Below are 20,560 nucleotides of genomic sequence, written 5' to 3' on the forward strand. Positions count from 1 at the left end.
GTCAGAGACACTTCATTGTACTATGAGGGACCCTGTGCCAGTGCCCTCGCCCAAGAGTGGGCCCACCCACCTGTCCAGGCAAACGGCACTCGCACAGGTACTTGCACCAGGTGGTGACCACGGCCCTGTGGGGGGAGTCAGCCCATTTATGGAGGTATAAAAATGGCTTATGGTGGACATTCAGCAGCTGCAAATGGAGGAATTGGAAAAGTCAGTAAGAGGAGGCAAAAAGCAAGACATTTTTCATGCAAGCTATGTGTCAGCAGGGGAAGGTGGGGCCAAATAATTTGAAATCCATGATTGGTTCATTTTAATGAAGGTTAGATCATCACCATTTTGGGTAGCCAGATGTGTACTTTTTTCGGTCAGTATTGAACAGCAGCACTGAATACTCTTTCTGATAGCACACTAGCAGCAGGGCAAGCGAGCTCCTGTAATGCATATTCTGCCAATTCAAGCCAGGTGTCTATTTTAGATGCCCAGTAATCAAAGGGGAATGACCTGTGAGGGAGAACATTGATAAGGGCGGAAAAGTAGTTCGTAACCATATTGGAAAAATGCTGTCTCCTGTCACTTTGAATCGATGCAACAGTACCTGTCATGTCAGCGGCCATTGCGAAATCACTCCACAACCTGGTCATAAAACCCCTCTGTCCAACGCCACTTCGGTTTTGTGCACCTCTAACACCTCTGCCATGTTGGCCACTACGGCTCGTGTGAGAACCATCACCGCCGCTGTGTGCTTGGAATGCCTGAACCAAACGGTCTACAAGGGTTGCTTGTTTGGTAGACAAAATTTGCTCAAGGTTCTCATGTGGCATGATATTTTGTAGTTTTCCTTTATATCGTGGATTCAGGAGGCAGGCCAACCAGTAATTGTCATCGGGCATCATTAAAATTATGCGGGGGTCCCTTTTTAGGATACGCAAGGCATACTCAGCCATGTGGGCCAATGTTCCAGGTGTCAATTCACTGCTTGTGATGGGTTGAGGGCACTTTCTTGCAAATCAACATCACTTGTGTCCTGCAAAATCCCTGTACCTGACCTCGCAACGCCACCAGTTTCTATTGCTCCCTGAGAAGCATCCTCCTCCCATAAATATTCATCCCCATCATCCTCCTCCTCCTCTTCATCTGCCACCTCGTCCAGGAGAGTTCCCTGAGCAGACAATGGCTGACTGTCATCAAGGCTTCCCGCCTACTCGGCTGCAGACGCCTGCTCCATAATGTGCGTCAAACTTCGCATCAGCAGATGCATTAGTAGGATGCTCATGCTTATGATGGTGTCGTCTGCACTTACCAGCCATGTGCATTCCTCAAAACACTGAAGGACTTGACAGAGGTCTTGTAGCTTTGACCACTGCACACCAGACAACTCCATGTCTGCCATCCAAGTGCCTGCCCGTGTATGTGTATCCTCCCACAAATAAATTACAGCACGACTCTGTTCGCACAGCCTCTGAAGCATGTGCAGTGTGGAGTTCCACCTTGTTGCAATGTCGATTATTAGGCGGTGCTGAGGAAGATTCAGTGATCGCTGATGGTTCAGCATATGGCTGGAGTGTACGGGCGACTGGCGGATGTGCGAGCAAAGTCTTTGCACCTTCAGGAGCAGGGCTGGTAACCCCGGATAATTTTTCAGGAAGCACTGCACCACCAGGTTCAAGGTGTGAGCCAGGCAAGGTATGTGTTTCAGTTCTGAAAGGTGTTGTGAATTCTGCTCTTGGGCTCCCTCCGGTAGTTCTTGGTGGTAGTGCAGTTGTCTCTGGGTTGTATTACAGGGCAGGTGTTTCTGCTGATTGCAGCTCTGCTGGGTATTTAGGTGTGTAGGATCCATGAGTCTATGCCAGTTGTCCATTGTTCTAGGAGGGATTGCATCTCTGTCTGGCTCCTCATGCCCTGCTGTCAATTCAGCTAAGATAAGTGTCTGGTTTTTTGTCTCTGTAGCACACATGTAGTGTGCTTTACATCTCAGTGCAATTCATTGTGTTTTTGTCCAGCTTAGACTTTGTTTTGATTTTTCAGTCAGGCTGGATTCTCTGGAGAGGCAGAAATACATTCTATGTCTTTAGTTAGATGTAGAATATTTTGTATTTTCTGCTGTGGATATTTTTAGGGTTTTAATACTGATCGCTTAGAATTCTGTCCTATCCTTTTCTATTTAGCTAGAAGTGCCTCTTTTGCTAAATCCTGCTTTCTTCCTGCATATGTCCTTCCTCTTATACTCACAGTCAATATTTGTGGGGTGCTGCCTGTCCTTTGGGGTTCTGCTCTGAGGCCAGATAGAATTCCCATTTCCATCTATAGGGGTATTTAGTCCTCCGGCTGTGTCGAGGTGTCTAGAACTTGTTAGGTACATCCCACGGCTACTTCTAGTTGCGGTGTCAGTTCAGGTATTGCGGTCAGTACAGGTACCACCTACTCCAGAGAACGTCTCATGAGGCTCCAGGGTCACCGGATCATAACAGTACACCTGGCCAACAATGAGTTAAATGCATCTCAGAAGAAGGGAAGAAAGGTGTTGAGCCATTTTTTTTCTGTAGTCTGTTTTTTCTTTCCTTCCCTCTTTTCCTCTGGGTGACTGAGGAGTTTTGTGTGAGCATGGATGTTCAGGGATTAGTTTCCCGTGTAGACCAGCTTGCTGCTAGGGTACAAGGTATTTCAGATTATATTGTTCAGACTCCGGTTTTAGAGCCTAGGATTCCTACTCCTGATTTGTTTTTTGGGGACAGGTCCAAATTTTTGAGTTTTAAAAACAACTGTAAACAGTTTTTTGCTCTGAAACCTCGTTCCTTTGGTGATCCCTTTCAGCAGGTTAAAATTGTCATCTCCCTGCTGCGTGGCGATCCTCAGGACTGGGCATTTTCCCTGGAGTCTGGGAATCCGGCCTTGCTTAATGTAGACACCTTTTTCCTGGCTCTAGGGTTATTATATGACAAACCAAATTCTGTGGATCATGCTGAGAAGACTTTGTTGGCCCTGTCTCAGGGTCAAGAAGCGGCAGAATTGTTTTGTCAGAAATTTAGAAAATGGTCTGTGCTGACTAAATGGAATGAGGATGCTTTGGCGGCAATTTTCAGAAAGGGTCTTTCTGAATCTGTTAAAGATGTTACGGTGGGATTTCCCACGCCTGTTGGTCTGAGTGATTCTATGTCTCTGGCCATTCAGATTGATCGGCGCTTGCGGGAGCGCAGAACTGTGCGCACCGTGGCGTTGTCCTCTGAGCAGATGCCTGAGCCTATGCAGTGTGATAGGATTTTGTCTAGAGCAGAACAACAAGGATTCAGACGTCAGAATGGGTTGTGTTTTTACTGTGGCGATGCTTCTCATGTCATTTCGGTCTGCCCTAAGCGTACAAAGAGGATCGCTACTTCATTTACCATCAGTACTGTACAACCTAAATTTCTGTTATCTGTGACCTTGATCTGCTCATTGTCGTCATTTTCTGTCATGGCGTTTGTGGATTCAGGCGCCGCTTTGAATTTAATGGACTTTGAGTTTGCCAAGCGTTGTGGTTTCCCCTTGCAGTCTTTGCAGAACCCTATTCCTTTAAGGGGCATTGATGCTACACCTTTGGCTAAAAATAAACCCCAGTTTTGGACACAGGTGACCATGTGCATGGCGCCGGCCCATCAGGAAGATTGTCGTTTCCTGGTGTTGCATAATTTGCATGATGCTATTGTGCTGGGTTTTCCATGGTTGCAGGTACATAATCCGGTGTTGGATTGGAAATCTACTTCTGTGACTAGTTGGGGTTGTCAGCGGGTTCATAATGACGTTCCTTTGATGTCTATCTCCTCTTCTTCCTCTTCTGAAATTCCAGAGTTTTTTTTCTGATTTTCAGGATGTATTCGACGAGCCCAAGTCCAGTTCCCTTCCACCGCATAGGGACTGTGATTGTGCTATTGACTTGATTCCAGGTAGTAAGTTTCCTAAGGGCCGACTTTTCAACCTGTCTGTGCCTGAACATACCGCCATGCGGAGTTATGTTAAGGAGTCTTTGGAGAAAGGGCATATTCGGCCATCTTCTTCACCGTTGGGAGCAGGATTTTTTTTTGTTGCTAAGAAGGATGGCTCCTTGAGACCCTGTATTGATTATCGCCTCTTGAATAAGATCACAGTCAAGTTTCAATACCCCTTGCCTTTGCTTTCCAATTTGTTTGCTAGGATTAAGGGGGCTAGTTGGTTTACTAAGATTGACCTTCGAGGGGCATATAATCTGGTTCGTATTAAGCAGGGTGATGAATGGAAAACTGTGTTTAATACGCCCGAAGGCCATTTTGAATACCTTGTGATAAATTCATGATTGTATATTTGGATGACATTTTGATTTTTTCCGATGATTGGGAGTCTCATGTGAAACAGGTCAGGATGGTATTTCAGATCCTTCGTGATAATGCTTTATTTGTGAAGGGGTCTAAGTGTCTTTTTGGAGTGCAGAAGGTTTCTTTTTTGGGCTTTATTTTTTCTCCCTCATCTATAGAGATGGATCCGGTTAAGGTTCAGGCCATTCATGATTGGATTCAGCCCACCTCCGTGAAGAGCCTTCAGAAATTTTTGGGCTTTGCTAATTTTTATCGCCGTTTCATTGCTAACTTCTCCAGTGTGGTTAAACCTCTGACCGATTTGATGAAGAAATGCGCTGATGTGACGAATTGGTCCTCTGCGGCTGTCTCTGCCTTTCAGGAGCTTAAACGCCAATGTATTTCGGCCCTGGTGTTGCGTCAGCCGGATGTTTCTCTTCCGTTTCAGGTTGAGGTTGACGCTTCTGAGATTGGGGCAGGGGCCGTTTTGTCTAAGAGGAATTTTGATGGTTCCTTGATGAAACCTTGTGCCTTCTTTTCCCGTAAGTTTTCGCCGGCTGAACGCAATTATGATGTCGGCAATCGGGAGTTATTGGCTATGAAGTGGGCATTTGAGGAATGGCGACATTGGCTTGAGGGAGCCAAGCACCGTATTGTGGTCTTGACCAATCATAAAAATCTGATTTACCTCGAGTCTGCCAAACGGCTGAATCCTAGACAGGCTCGATGGTCCCTGTTTTTCTCCCGTTTTGATTTCGTGGTATCGTATCTTCCTGGTTCTAAGAATATTAAGGCTGATGCCCTCTCTAGGAGTTTTTTGCCTGATTCTCCTGAGGTCCTTGAACCGGTCGGCATTCTGAAGGAAGGGGTGGTTCTTTCTGCCATTTCCCCTGATTTACGACGGGTTCTTCAGGAATTTCAAGCTCACAAACCTGACCGCTGTCCACTGGGGAAACTGTTTGTTCCTGATAGATGGACTAGTAGAGTGATTTCTGAGGTTCATTGTTCTGTGTTGGCTGGCCATCCTGGTATTTTTGGTACCAGAGATTTGGTTGGTAGGTCCTTTTGGTGGCCTTCTTTGTCGCGTGATGTGCGTTCTTTTGTGCAGTCCTGTGGGACTTGTGCGCAGGCCAAGCCTTGTTGTTCCCGTGCTAGTGGGTTGAATTGCCTTTGCCGGTCCCTGAGAGGCCCTGGATGCATATTTCTATGGATTTTATTTCAGATCTTCCGGTTTCCCAGAGGACGTCGGTTATCTGGTTGGTTTGTGACCGTTTCTCCAAGATGGTTCATTTGGTGCCTTTGCCTAAATTGCCATCCTCTTCTGATTTGGTTCCGTTGTTTTTTCAGCATGTGGTTCGTTTGCATGCTATTCCGGAGAATATTGTGTCCGACAGAGGTTCCCAGTTTGTTTCTAGGTTTTGGCGGGCCTTTTGTGCTAGGATGGGCATTGATTTGTCTTTTTCTTCCACATTTCATCCTCAGACAAATGGCCAAACCGAGCGAACTAATCAGACTTTGGAAACTTATTTGAGATGCTTTGTGTCTGCTGATCAGGATGATTGGGTGGCTTTCTTGCCATTGGCCGAGTTTGCCCTTAATAATCGGGCTAGTTCGGCTACCTTGGTTTCGCCCTTCTTTTGTAATTTTGGTTTTCATCCTCGTTTTTCTTCAGGGCAGGTTGAGCCTTCTGATTGTCCTGGTGTGGATTCTGTCGTTGACAGGTTGCAGCAGATATGGGCTCATGTGGTGGACAATTTGGTGTTGTCTCAGGAGGAGGCTCAACGTTTTGCTAACCGTCGTCGGCGTGTTGGTTCCAGGCTTCGGGTTGGGGATTTGGTCTGGTTGTCTTCCCGTGATGTTCCTATGAAGGTTTCTTCCCCTAAGTTTAAGCCTCGGTTTATTGGTCCTTATAGGATTTCTGAGATTATCAATCCGGTCTCTTTTCGTTTGGCCCTTCCGGCCTCTTTTGCCATCCATAATGTTTTCCATAGATCTTTATTGCGGAAATATGTGGTGCCCGTTGTTCCCTCTGTTGATCCTCCTGCCCCTGTGTTGGTTGATGGGGAGTTGGAGTATGTGGTTGAGAAGATTTTGGATTCTTGTCTTTCGAGGCGGAAGCTTCAGTATCTGGTCAAATGGAAGGGTTATGGCCAGGAGGATAATTCTTGGGTTTTTGCCTCTGATGTCCATGCTGCTGATTTGGTCCGTGCCTTTCATCTGGCTCATCCTGATCGGCCTGGGGGCTCTGGTGAGGGATCGGTGACCCCTCTTCAAGGGGGGGTACTGTTGTGAATTCTGCTCTTGGGCTCCCTCCGGTGGTTCTTGGTGGTAGTGCAGTTGTCTCTGGGTTGTATTACAGGGCAGGTGTTTCTGCTGATTGCAGCTCTGCTGGTTATTTAGGTGTGTAGGATCCATGAATCTATGCCAGTTGTCCATTGTTCTAGGAGGGATTGCATCTCTGTCTGGCTCCTCATGCCCTGCTGTCAATTAAGCTAAGATAAGTGTCTGGTTTTTTGTCTCTGTAGCACACATGTAGAGTGCTTTACATCTCAGTGCAATTCATTGTGTTTTTGTCCAGCTTAGACTTTGTTTTGATTTTTCAGTCAGGCTGGATTCTCTGGAGAGGCAGAAATACATTCTATGTCTTTAGTTAGATGTAGAATATTTTGTATTTTCTGCTGTGGATATTTTTAGGGTTTTAATACTGACCGCTTAGAATTCTGTCCTATCCTTTTCTCTTTAGCTAGAAGTGCCTCTTTTGCTAAATCCTGCTTTCTTCCTGCATATGTCCTTCCTCTTATACTTACAGTCAATATTTGTGGGGGGCTGCCTGTCCTTTGGGGTTCTGCTCTGAGGCCAGATAGAATTCCCATTTCCATCTATAGTTGTATTTAGTCCTCCGGCTGTGTCGAGGTGTCTAGGACTTGTTAGGTACATCCCACGGCTACTTCTAGTTGCGGTGTCAGTTCAGGGATTGCGGTCAGTACAGGTACCACCTACTCCAGAGAATGTCTCATGCGGCTCCAGCGTCACCGGATCATAACAGAAAGGGCTATGGCAGCCATAAAATTCCTTCCATTATCACTGACTACCTTGCCTGCCTCAAGATGTACACTGCCTAGCCATGACTGAGTTTCTTGCTGCAAGTACTCGGCCAGTACTTCCGCGGTGTGTCTGTTGTCGCCCAAACACTTCATTTGTAACACAGGCTGCTGACACTTACCACTAGCTGTTCCATAATGGGATACCTTGTGTGCAACACTGGCAGCTGCGGATGGAGTGGTCGTGCGACTGCGCTCTGTGGATGAGCTTTTGCTTCTGGAGGAGGAGGAGGAGGGGTGGCAACGCCTACAGCCAATTGTTTCCTAGACCGTGGGCTAGGCAGAACTGTCCCACTATGGCTGTCCCAAGTGGACCCTGCATCCAACACATTAACCCAGTGTGCCGTAATGGACACGTAAAGTCCCTGGCCATGTTTACTGGTCCATGCATCTGTTGTGAGGTGCACCTTTCCACTGACTGATTGCCTCAGTGCATGGACAAAGCGGTATTTGACATGCTGGTGGAGGGCTGGGATGGCTTTTCTCGCAAAGAAGTGCCGACTGGGTAGGTCATAGCGCGGTACTGCGTAGGCCATCAGGTCTTTGAAAGCTTCGCTTTCAACAAACCGGTAGGGCATCATCTCTAACGAGATTAGTCTAGCTATGTGGGCGTTCAAACCCTGTGTACGCGGATAATAGGATGAGTACTTTATTTTCCTAGCGAGAGTCTCTTGTAGGGTGAGCTGGACTAGAGAGCTGCATATGGTGGAACTAGCGGTGGTGGTGGTGGACATGGCAGATTGAGAGAGGGTTGGTGATGGTATTCTTGATGTTGGCCTACATACAGTGTTTCCTACCAATAACCTTGTGATTCCCTGACTGCTTTGGCCTTGCAACGATACCTCCACATTTGCTGCTGGTGGTGTCCTAACCGGTGGGCTTACAGTGAGGGAAGCAATGTAGCGTTGCTGAGTTCCTTCATTCTGAGCAGGTGCACCTAAGGTACGTGACGTTTGGTAGTTAGTCCAGGCTTGCAAGTGCATGCTGGTTAAATGTCTACACATGCACGTTGTATTTAAATTTAGGGAATTCTTCCCTCTGCTAAAGGTCTTTGAGCATTTCTTACAGATAACTTTGCACTGATCATTCGGATCTTGTTTAAAAAATTGTCACACTGCACTCTTCCTACTATTGAATACCTTTTCAGGCATTGCATGCTGTGTTACTTGCACCGGATGTCCACGCTGTCCTAAAACTGTTTTTGTTTTTGACACACGTTTTTGGCCTGATACGGGCCTGCCAGATGACAGCTGTTGCGTGTAGATGGCTGCTGCGGATCATCCTCCTCCGCTTCTGAGCTACTGGAAGTGGCAACCTCTTCCCCCAATGGCTGCCAATCTGGGTCAACAACTGGGTCATCTATCAACTTCTCTTCAATGTCATGTGCACCTTCCTCTGTGTCACCGTGTAAGGTGCTATAGCGTTCGGGACGAGGCACCATAGTCTCATCAGGGTCAGATTCTGGCTCAGTACACTGCGAGGGCAATGTAGTGATCTGAGTCAATGGAACAGCATAATAATCTCGCTGTGGCTGTGCATCAGTGCACTCCATGTCCGATTCATCTTGTAATGGGCATTTAACAATTTCCCTTTCTAACCCAGGCACGGTATGTGTAAAGAGCTCCATGGAGTAACCTGTGGTGTCGCCTGATGTAACCTTCACTTTTGATTTGGGTGAAGGACACAAGGAAACGTCTTGTTCCTGACCAGGAGCATCCACTGATGACTCGCTGCTTTTATATTTTGAACTTTCTGAAGAGGAGGCGAAAGAGCTAGAGGCTGAGTCAGCAATGAAAGCCAAAACTTTTTCCTGCTGCTCCGGCTTTAAAAGCTGTTTTCCTACTCCCAAATAAGGGAGCCTTCGAGGCTTTGTGTAGCCAGTCAATGACGCTGGCTCAAAACCTCCAGCCTCAGGTGCTATTTTGCTTTTCCCACTAACACCAGATGCTCCACCACCACCACCATCAGTACCAGCTGGTAACGACCGCCCACGGCCTCTTCCACCAGACTTCCTCATTTTTGGGAAAACGTAACCAAAATAACAACCGATATATGGTACAGTAAAACAAGGTAGAAGGTGTATATAAACTTGTTGAGAATTTAAATCTCCCTTTTTATTTTGGGGAGACAGCACCACAACTCAGGCCCAGTGTATAACACAACACAATGTAAGTGGCAGAACATGGCTGGCTGATATACGACAAACTAACAGAACTGACATATATCCACTTTGTGACAATTTGAATCTCCCTTTTTTGGGGGGGAGACTTCACCACAACTCAGGCCCAGTGTATAACACAACACAATGTAATTCGCAGAACGTGGCTGGCTGATATACGACTAACTAACAGAACTGACATATATCCACTTTGTGACAATTTGAATCTCCCTTTTTTTGGGGGGAGACTGCACCACAACTCAGGCCCAGTGTATAAAACAACACAATGTGAGTGGCAGCAAGTGGCTGGCTGATATACGACAAACTAAGAGGACTGAGGTATATAAACTTTGTGAGAATTTCAATCTCACTTTTTTTGGGGGGAGACTGAACACAAACTCAGGCCCAGTGTATAAATCAATGCAATGTGAGTGGCAGCAAGTGGCTGGCTGCTGGACGACAAAGTAAGAGGACTGAGGTATATCCACTTTGGGAGAATTTGAATCTCACTTTTTTGGGGGGGGAGACTGAACCCAAACTCAGGCACAGTGTATAAATCAACGCAATGTGAGTGGCAGCAAGTGGCTGGCTGATATATGACAAACTAAGAGGACTGAGGTATATCCACTTTGTGAGAATTTGAATCTCACTTTTTTTGGGGGGAGACTGAACCCAAACTCAGGCACAGTGTATAAAACTGCGCAATGTAAGTGGCAGCAAGTGGCTGGCTGATATATGAAAAAATACAAGGGCTGTAGTACAATTTCAATCTCCCTACAATGATCTCAGGACAAGTATGGCAGCAATAAAAAGGCCAGCTGCACACAAAAGTGTGGACAAATAAACAAGATAACAGTGCAGAAAGGAGCAACAGGATTTTTGCTTTTAAAAAAGCAGGTGGTTTGCACAGCAGCAGTGCAAACAGCAATGCAGCTATCAGGGAGCCTTATAAGGCAGCCTAATAAGCTACAGAGCTGATGCCCAAAGATATAGCCTCCACTGTCCCTGCAAAACAAAGGTGGTGTTAGACAGTGGAAATCGCTACAGCACAAGCGGTTTGGGAGTTAATCTTCCCTCCCTAACTATGACCCTTCTTCTGACAAAGCTGCAGCAACCTCTCCCTATGCTAAGATCGGCAGAAGATGGCAGTCGACGTGCACGCCCCTTTATAGCCCCTGTGACGCCGCAGAAAGCAAGCCAATCACTGTCATGCCCTTTTCTAAGATGGTGGGGACCGAGACCTATGTCATCACTCTGCCCACACTCTGCATCCTCCTTTATTGGCTGAGAAATGGCGCTGAACGCATCATACGAAACGCGAGTTTGGCGCGAAGATCGCCGACCTAATGGCCGATCCCACACTAGGATCGGGTCGGGTTTCATGAAACCCGACTTTGCCGAAAGTCAGCGATTTTTGAATTTGTCCGATCCGTTTCGCTCAACCCTAGTAACGAGCATACTCGCTCATCACTAGTTTGCACCAAGTCTATGTGCAGAAATATTGTTTCTTACACAGATAAAACTTAACATAGAAACAAACTAACATACAGCTCTGGCAAAAATCAAGAGACCAGTGCAAAATTTTCAGTTTGTCAGATTTTTCTCTTTATATTTTTGAGTAAAATGTAAATTGTTCTTTTAGTCTATAAACTTCTGACAACATGTCTCCGAATTTCCAAGCAACACATTTTGTATTTTTTTTCTGTAAAGGAGAAATGGTCACAATTTTAACCCCCCCCCCCAAAAAAAAAATAAAAAAAACAGGGCTTTCAGACCTCATATAATGCAAAGAAAACAAGTTCATTTAGAAACAACAATACTTATGTTTTAATTCAGGAAGAGATCAGAAATCAATATTTTGTGGAATAACCATGATTTTTAATCACAGCTTTCATGCATCTTGGCATGCTTTCCACCAGTCTTTCACACTGTTCACTGTGCAAAAATTTAAGCAGTTCTTCTTTGTTTGTTGGCTTGTGACTATCCATCATCCTCTTGATTACATTCCAGAGGTTTTCAATGGGGTTCAGGTCTAGAGATTGGGCTGCCCATAACAGGGTTTTGTTGCAGTGGTTCTCTTAATTTTTGCCAGAGCTGTATACCCTGCTGTAAGTAAAAAGCAGTACTACATATAAATAACATAAACTACTTAGTAAACACTGAACTTTGATCAAAAAGTGCTTAAAAGCTATCCCACCAGTGCCAAGGTGTAACCAGTTGGGACAGTTCTTACCAGATTAAATCCTTACCACGTGTAAAAAATGACCTCAATGTGAATAATGGCTGAGCAGGATCGTGGCTTAACTCTGGACATCCAGCAATGGGAAGCTGTATAAATCGTAATGTCCAGCTCAAAGAAGGGAGGCCTCATCCTTGTGTGCACTGAGTAAAATAATTTAAAACAAAATAAAGGAAATGAACTGGAGTATAAGTTGGTACACAACGTGTAGGAGCATGTTCATACTGGCCATTAAAGAGACAACTCCTACGATAGAAAAAAAATGAACGGTCCTCTAATATTCAAAGCACAGTTTACAAAAATATGTTGAGCTAGACATGACATATATTGAAGTCCAAGTTTAACTTTACTATATTCTTGTGTTTTAACTTTAGTAACCATTTGTTCCATTTTTATTCATTTCACACACAGATGCACTCTCTTCGCCTTCTGAGCCAGAACCAGCCATCACACATCTTCCAAAGTATGAGTGACAACTTCCGTCCAGTGCAACCACTTTTCCATCGAGGCATGAGAGGAAATCTTGATTTCAGTAAACCAGGGCGAAAATGTAAAGGCGCAAACTATAAACTTCATGGTATGAATAAATTTTACGTACAGAAAACATTTAATTTATAAAATAGCCATCTTTTACTTATTGTAACCTTGGCCACTCATTCAGTAGCATAACGTCTGCATCCAATTGCTAGCTTTAGAAGGCACTCTACATTATATGGTTTGTGATCACTGGGGCCAGTTACTGACTGTAGTGGACACTTGCCTAGTTGAAGTGAGCATTAGAGACAATTGGAGGGGGTTGGAATAGGTGAATCATGACAATTTTATTATTTTAACACATTTCTTGCTGTTTCTTAATTAAATGATAGATTAAAAAGGAAAGAGAAAGAAAGAGAGAAATTGTCATTACTGATAAAATATTAAATATCCTTCAATTAGCAAGTAACCATTGCGTAAACATTAAGAAAGACTGTCATCTTGTTACGTTACCCTAGTAGAAAAAGGAGATTGAGGTTTCAGAGTAGACCGCACTGCTGTATGAAGGAACAGTTCCAGAGTGGAACATCAATTTTGTAGTTTTTATTTTTATGCATTTTCAGCACGTATCGAGCTCTTTTTTAAAACAATCTTTGTAGCCATAGTTAATTTTGACATAAACCTGTTCTAGAATATTAATAAGACAAGTGTTTGTGGGCATGTGCAGTAGGGTACTTTACCCTTTTCACTTTGTGTAGGAAGATATTTTCACATTGGATATTCAGATCTTATACTTGAAATACCAGCAGTGCTGAGATAATGAGAGGCTACTCACACTACGGTGCATAGATAAAAAGATTCTGATCACACTCCTGCCCACCCTGTCTATCTGATCTAATACTGGAGATACCAGGGATGATGAGGTAAGAAGACGCAGCTCAAACTGCTGTCCACCTTGTCTATTTGATCTTATAATGGAGATATCGGAGATGCTGAGATTAGAAGAGGTGGCTCCCACTACAGTCCATCCTGTATACATAATCTAATGCTGGAGAAGCCAGGGGTGTTGAGGTATGAGGAAGCTTCTCACACTGCTGTAAACCCTGTCTATCTGATCTTATACTGGAGATACCAGGGTTCTGAGGAAAGAAAAGGTAGCTCACACTACAGTCCAACCTGTATACTTGATCTAATGCTGGAGATACCAGGGGTGATGAGGTAAGAAGAGGCTGCTCACACTGCTGTAAACCCTCTCTAGCTGACCTTATACTAGACATGCCAGGGTTCTGAGGAAAGAAAAGGTAGCTCACACTACAGTCCTACCTGTATACTTGATCTAATGCTGGAGATACCAGGGGTGTTGAGGTAACAAGAGGCTGCTCACAATGCTGTAAACCCTGTCTATCTGATCTTATACTAGACATACCATGGTTCTGAGATAAGAAAAGGCTGCTCACACTACAGTCCATGCTATATGTATGATCCAATTCTGGAGATACCAAGAGGACTGAAGTAAGAAGAGGCTTATCACACTGTTGTCCATCCTGTCTATCTGATATAATACAGGAGATACCAGTAGTGCTAAGGTTTGAAGTGGTTTCTCACACTATAGTCCACACTATACAGTATATCTAATACACTGTATACTATAATGCTGGAGATACCAGGGTTACAGAGGTAAAAAGAGACTGCTTAAACTGCCATCCAACCAGTCTATCATACCTAATACTGAAGACACCTAGGGTGCTGAGGTAAGATGAGGCTATTTACTCTGATGTCCACCCTTTCTGTTTGATTTAGTAAGGAGATATTGAAGGTACTGAGATAAGAAGAGGCCACTCACACTGCAGTCCACATTACATTTCTCAACTAATACTAGAGATACCAGGAGTGCTGAGGCAAGAAGGGGCTGGTCACACTGGTGTTCACCCTGTCTATCTGATCTAATATTGGAGATACTAGTAGTGGTGAGGTAAGCAGAGGCTGCTCACACTGATGTGCACCCTGTCTATCTAATGTTAAAGTGGAGATACCAGGAGTGCTGAGATAAGAAGTGACTGCTCACACTGCTGTCCACCCTGACTATCTAATGCAATAGTGGAAACACCATTGGTGCTGATATAAGAAGAGGCTGCTCACATTGCTGTGCGCCCTGTCTATCTAATGTAATATTGGAGATACCAGGAGTGCTGAGATAAGAAGAGGCTGCTCACACTGGTGTCCACCCTATCTAATGTAATATTGGAGATACCAGGAGTGGTGAGGTAAGCAGAGGCTGCTCACACTGGTGTGCACCCTGTCTATCTAATGTTAAAGTGGAGATACCAGGAGTGCTGAGATAAGAAGTGACTGCTCACACTGCTGTCCACCCTGACTATCTAATGCAATAGTGGAAACACCAGGAGTGCTGAGATAAGAAGTGACTGCTCACACTGCTGTCCACCCTGACTATCTAATGCAATAGTGGAAACACCAGGAGTGCTGAGATAAGAAGAGGCTGCTCACATTGCTGTGCGCCCTGTCTATCTAATGTAATATTGGAGATACCAGGAGTGCTGAGATAAGAAGAGGCTGCTCACACTGGTGTCCACCCTGTCTATCTAATGTAATATTGGAGATACCAGGAGTGGTGAGGTAAGCAGAGGCTGCTCACACTGGTGTGCACCCTGTCTATGTAATGTTATAGTGGAGATACCAGGAGTGCTGAGATAAGAAGTGACTGCTCACACTGGTGCCCACCCTGTCTATCTGATCTAATATTGGAGATATCAGGAGTGCTGAGGTAAGAAGAGGCTGCTCCCGCTGGTGTCCACCCTGTCTATCTAATATTATATTGAAGATACCAGGGGTGCTGTCTTTTTGAATGATCAGTGGGTGCTTTGGCATGGAAATAGTTTGACAGCATGCTCACAGGCACATATCCTATTAACATTCTAGGACAGTTTCAGTCAATGTAACTTGACTGTGACTACTTTTATTCTGTAGAGATTATTTCCCTAGACAAAAACAATGTCAATCGCTAATTAAAGGTATTTTAGAATATATTCATAATGATAGTTTCTTTTTTTTCCTATTCCTGGAGGGCTCCTTTAAAGCCAATGTAAATTAATACATTTATTTTTACATTAGCTATTCTATATTTATCTCATAACTCTTTTTTTTTCTCACATTACAGTGGACTGGCCTTTGTCTTCCAAAAACTGAGCAATTTATACTATTTCTGTCCAATCTGCAAAAATTTCAAAACAACTTTTGTCTCAAGGACAGATGAAACACCGGGAAAAAAAGGAACTGCTCGTGTTTTCAAGAGAAAATTTTTACAGCTTTTAAAAAAGTATTGTAACAAAAAATGCCAAAAGATAAAGATCAGATATATATGTGTACTATTATTAAGGGTGAATTAACTATTTTCAAGGAGCTAAAACCGATTGCCAGCCTCTAATCTCCATTCAGCACAAGACTTAATAAAGTTGAAAATATCCTGTCTATAAATTATTTTAAGAGGAAATAATGTAATTCCATACACAAATCCTGATAAATTATTCAACATTTAGGAAATGCACTAAAATGAATGTTTCCTGAAAATGCTTGTGTGAAAGTACACACTGTGCAGAAATGTACTGTTTTGTGAAATGAACTTGCCTGCTATAATATCCAGTATGTGATATAATTTAATGAAAAGCATGTAGGTGATCAGCAGGTGAGAGCAACAATGTGGCAAAAAGATGATTTGACACTTTATAATATTATGACTTTTTCTTGATAATAATAAAATCAATTAACATTCCACATTTGACTCTTTTTTAATTGCTTTTATTATTGAAATGTATCATAATTAAAATAAAACTAAAATTGCTTAGCATGAATCTTTTGATTATGATAAGCCATAAAAAGAAAGCATGCATTTGTGGGGTTAAATAAGTTAAGGAAAGAAAGGAAATGTCTAAATGAAAGTTAGAAAAATATTTAGAATTGAGAGTCCTCAGTAGTTGATACCTTTTAATGGCTAACTGAAAAGATGGTACCAAATTGCAAGCTTTTGAGACTACACAGGTCTCTTCATCAGGCAAAGACTAAAATAAATTCTGAAGAATCACATATTTATGCACAACAGCATAGAAAACAAAAAGGGAAAAACCATGGATAAGACAGGTGACATGAAGCAGAATTACCATGGGTGATAAACAGTTATGTCCATAAAGATTGGGCCAGTTCTTAGATAAGGATTGTTTTATTGGGGTCTCGTTCTGTTGTGATGACCCCACATGGTCTGAGGGGCAAGATCCTTAGTTGATGTAAAAAGACATAAATCCGTGCGACACATTCATTCCTGCAGTGAAAGTGTCAAAGGTCGTCATCAGTTTATATTCCCAGACTCTTCTGTCTCTCTGGGATTTGAAGCTACCCTTTAACACGAGAAATTTCATGTCCATAATGTTATGATTTGGGAGACAAAAATGTATTGCCACAGGTAGATCCATTCTTATTTCTCTTATTGTGTGGCGGTGAGAATTCATTCTTGTTCTAAGCTTTTGCCCTGTCTCCCCCACATACAAACCCCCAATTGGACATTTAGTACAAATAATTAAGTACATCACATTAGAAATGACGCAACTGAAAGTACCTGGGATCTTGTAGTCCTGATTATCTTGTCCGTGGTCATTATAAATGGACAGGTTTTACATTTTTTCTGATTGCAAAGAAAGGTTCCTGCAGCTGTTGGAGAGGACAAGGAGCTTCTGACAATGATGCTTCTTAGATTTGGGGGCTGCCTAAAACACAGTAGTGGGGGGTCTGGAAAAATGGATTGCAAGCGGGCATCTTTTTGCAGTAAAGGTTGTAATTTCCGTGCAGCTCCCCTTAGCACCTCCAGATTTGGATTGTAGGTAACTACTGGAGGCACCCGGTTATTTTCTTCTTTAGCTTTGTAATTGTAGCAGGTGATTCCTTGATATTCTGGTGGCTCTTGTAATCTGGTTTTCAATTGTTCTTGGATGGTAACCCTGATTCAAAAAGGTCTTTCTGAGGCGACCAAGGTGTTCATCCCTATCCATTGGGCTGGAACATATACGATTGTATCTGATGGCTTGGCTGTAGACAATAGAGTTTTTTATGTGTTTTGGATGGAAACTGTCCCATTTAAGGTATGTTGGACGGTCGATTGGCTTCTGATACAGGGATGTCTCTATTTTATTGTTCTGCAGCTTAAAGATGGTGTCCAAAAAGTTAATTTCAGTGCAGGAGTAGTTGAGTGTCAAGTTGATGGTAGGATGAAATTGATTAAACTGTTCATGGAACGTCTTTAGCTGTGGCTCGGACTCCGTCCAGATGATTAAAATGTCATCAATGTAGTGGTAGTACGCCAGAGGCCTGGTGGGACATGAGGACAAAAAGTAACTTTCAAGCTTGGCCATGAAAAGATTTGCATACTGTGGGGCCATTTTACTTCCCATTGCTGTGCCAGTCTCCTCTAGATAGATCTTCTTGTCAAATTCAAAGTAATTGTGGGTGAGGATGAATTTTATAAGTTTCACCACAGAATTTGCATCAGTCCCTGTGTTTTACAGGAAGAATTTGCAGGCACTTAATCCATCCTGGTGTGGGATATTGGAGTACAAAGATTCCACATCCATGGTGGCCAGGATGGTTCCTTCTGGTAGAGGACCTATTGCTGATAGTTTATTCAATAGGTCAGTTGTGTCCTCAATGAAGCTGGGTGTATCCTTTACCAGGGGTTTAAGAATACCCTCTACTCATCCAGATACCTGCTCAGTAAGGGTGCCCACACATGAAATAATTGGTCTTCCTGGATTTCCAGACTTGTGGATTTTGGGAAGCATGTAGAATGTCCCTGTTCTTGGATTTTCTGGTATCAGGTCATTGGCTCTTATGGATTCGTCGGGCAGACAAGATACCAACTTGTTTAGTTCCTTGTAATAATCCTGTGTAGGATCCGACTCCAATTTTTTGTAGTAGTGTGTGTCCATAAGTTGTCTGTTTGCTTCTTTCATATAGTCTGATGTGTTCATCATGACTATTGCACCTCCCTTGTCAGCAGGTTTGATGATGATTTCTTTGTTGGTTTTCAGAGACTGTATGGCCTTTCTCTCCTGGGCACTGAGAATTATTTGTACTAAATGTCCAACTGGGGGTCTGTATGTGGGGGAAACAGGGCAAAAGCTTAGAACAAGAATGAATTCTCACCGCCACACAATAAGATAAAAAAGAATGGATCTACCTGTGGCAATACATTTTTGTCTCCCAAATCATAACATTATGGACATGAAATTACTTATGTTAAAGGGTAGCTTCAAATCCCAGAGAGACAGAAGAGTCTGGGAATATAAACTGATGACGACCTTTGACACTTTCACTGTAGGAATGAATGTGTCGCACGGATTTATGTCTTTTTACATCAACTAAGGAACTTGCCCCTCAGACCATGTGGGGTCATCACAACAGAACGAGACCCCAATAAAACAATCCTTATCTAAGAACTGGCCCAATCTTTATGGACATAACTGTTTATCACCCATGGTAATTCTGCTTCATGTCACCTGTCTTATCCATGGTTTTTCCCTTTTTTTTTCTTTTTTCTATGCTGATGTGCATAAATATGTGATTCTTCAGTATTTGTTTTAGTCTTTGCCTGATGAAGAGACCTGTGTAGTCTCGAAAGCTTGCAATTTGGTACCATCTTTTCAGTTAGCCATTAAAAGGTATCAACCACTGAGGACTCTCAATTCTAAATATTTTTCTATCTACTGGCTAACACGGTACCCAGATATATTTCTTTCCTGTATCTAAATGAAAGTTACAAAGTTTTATGTCAACTGCCAGTTTTGCTAACTATATGACCCTGGGTTTACATAAAGGGCAGAATACAGGTGAGAATTTGAGCTGAAATTCTGCAATAAAATACAGCTTAATGCATGTAGTTCATGTTTTAATTAACCTTATTCACAAATAAAGTAAAACATTTGAAGAGGATTATAGGCACATTGTAGATTTTAAGATTAACCGGTTGCAGATTTTTACTGCACTTCGGCGCCTATTAGGTAAATGAGGTTACAAAGAGTTGCAAATATATATCCCTAAAAGCACCACTCCAGAGTTGTTGTTTTTTTTATTTCAGAGCTGGAGTGGTGCCTCTAATGTAAGTCTCCTGCCCCTAATATTATATTCAACAGCTACCGTCTTCCTTTGTTATCAGTGGGTCTCTGGTAATCTTCTATAATTGTGACCTGCTGAATCGCTTCGATGTTTGCTGTGCTTGCCACTTACCAGCTTGCCACTTACCAGCCTGAGGACACCAGCCCCCAGCTGACTGCTTTAGAGAAAGGCTGGTCAAAAATGGGGGGACACCATGCCATTTTTTAAAATTACTTATATAATTAAAAAATAAGGCGTGGGGAACCCTCTATTCTTCATAACCAGCCTTGCTGAAGCTGACAGCTGAGCGCTGCAGCCCCCAGCTGTGAGTTTTGCCTGGCTGGTTATCTAAAATACAGGGGAACCCACGCTGTTATTTTTTATAATTATTTATTTACAGCACAGGAGCCAGCTAATGAATACACCCTTCAGCTGCTCCTGTTCTCGCTGTTATTAGCGGCAGCAGGTGTCGGGCTGATGATGAGAGCTGTAAGTATAATCAGCTGACACCAGTGACTGGAGATAAACTTTATACCTCCAATCACAGCTGAGCGCTCATGCTGTCTTTTGACAGTGTGTGAACTGTGGCTATTTGACCGGCAGTGATGATTTCACCGCTAATCAGAAGCGATGTGGCAAACACTGGATGTTTGGGCCCCCCCATTCAAGTGAATGGGGTCCATGTCCAGGTTCAGGTCTGGGTACTGTTCTGGTACCCGAACCCATACTTTTTGTAACTGTTCATGCAAACCCACCAGACCCGAACATCCAGATGTCTGCCCAACTCTATTTCCTAGTGAAAGGTCATTGGTTTGAATCAAGGAGCAGCCATGAAGACAATTTCCCAAGAGAAGCAGCATCATCCAGCTCATCGATAGCAGTCTCTTGGCCAAGAAAATTGGCAACTGCATCATGTGAGAGCCATAACAGTTGGAAAAATTAAAAAATGAAGTCTATCCATTTATTCAGAAGGGTGGACATCCAGGCAAAATATCGGAGCAAACAAGTCAAGCTCATCTCAAAGACTGTTCCTTCTGGCGTGAAAAACATGGAAGTGGAGATGGCTCATATGCTTCATAATAGTGAGATCACAGACATTAATGCAAGCACCATGCAACGCATGTTACACAAG

General features: G+C 43.4%; 1 protein-coding gene across 1 annotated transcript in view; it reads left to right on the forward strand.

Annotated features, from left to right (window-relative positions):
- The window catches only part of LOC143764772 (carbonic anhydrase-related protein 10-like), a 2,293,337-nt gene extending 2,277,198 nt beyond the window's left edge, over positions 1–16,139 (forward strand). The window contains exons 8-9 of the mRNA XM_077250719.1: positions 12,214–12,379; positions 15,452–16,139. Of these exons, the coding sequence (XP_077106834.1) occupies positions 12,214–12,379; positions 15,452–15,480 (195 nt within the window). The 3' untranslated portion in view covers positions 15,481–16,139. The remainder of the gene's footprint in view (positions 1–12,213; positions 12,380–15,451) is intronic.
- Positions 16,140–20,560: the final 4,421 nt, after the last annotated feature.

Source organism: Ranitomeya variabilis, chromosome 4, assembly GCF_051348905.1.
Source record: "Ranitomeya variabilis isolate aRanVar5 chromosome 4, aRanVar5.hap1, whole genome shotgun sequence".
In the NCBI taxonomy this organism is placed as follows: domain Eukaryota; kingdom Metazoa; phylum Chordata; class Amphibia; order Anura; family Dendrobatidae; genus Ranitomeya; species Ranitomeya variabilis.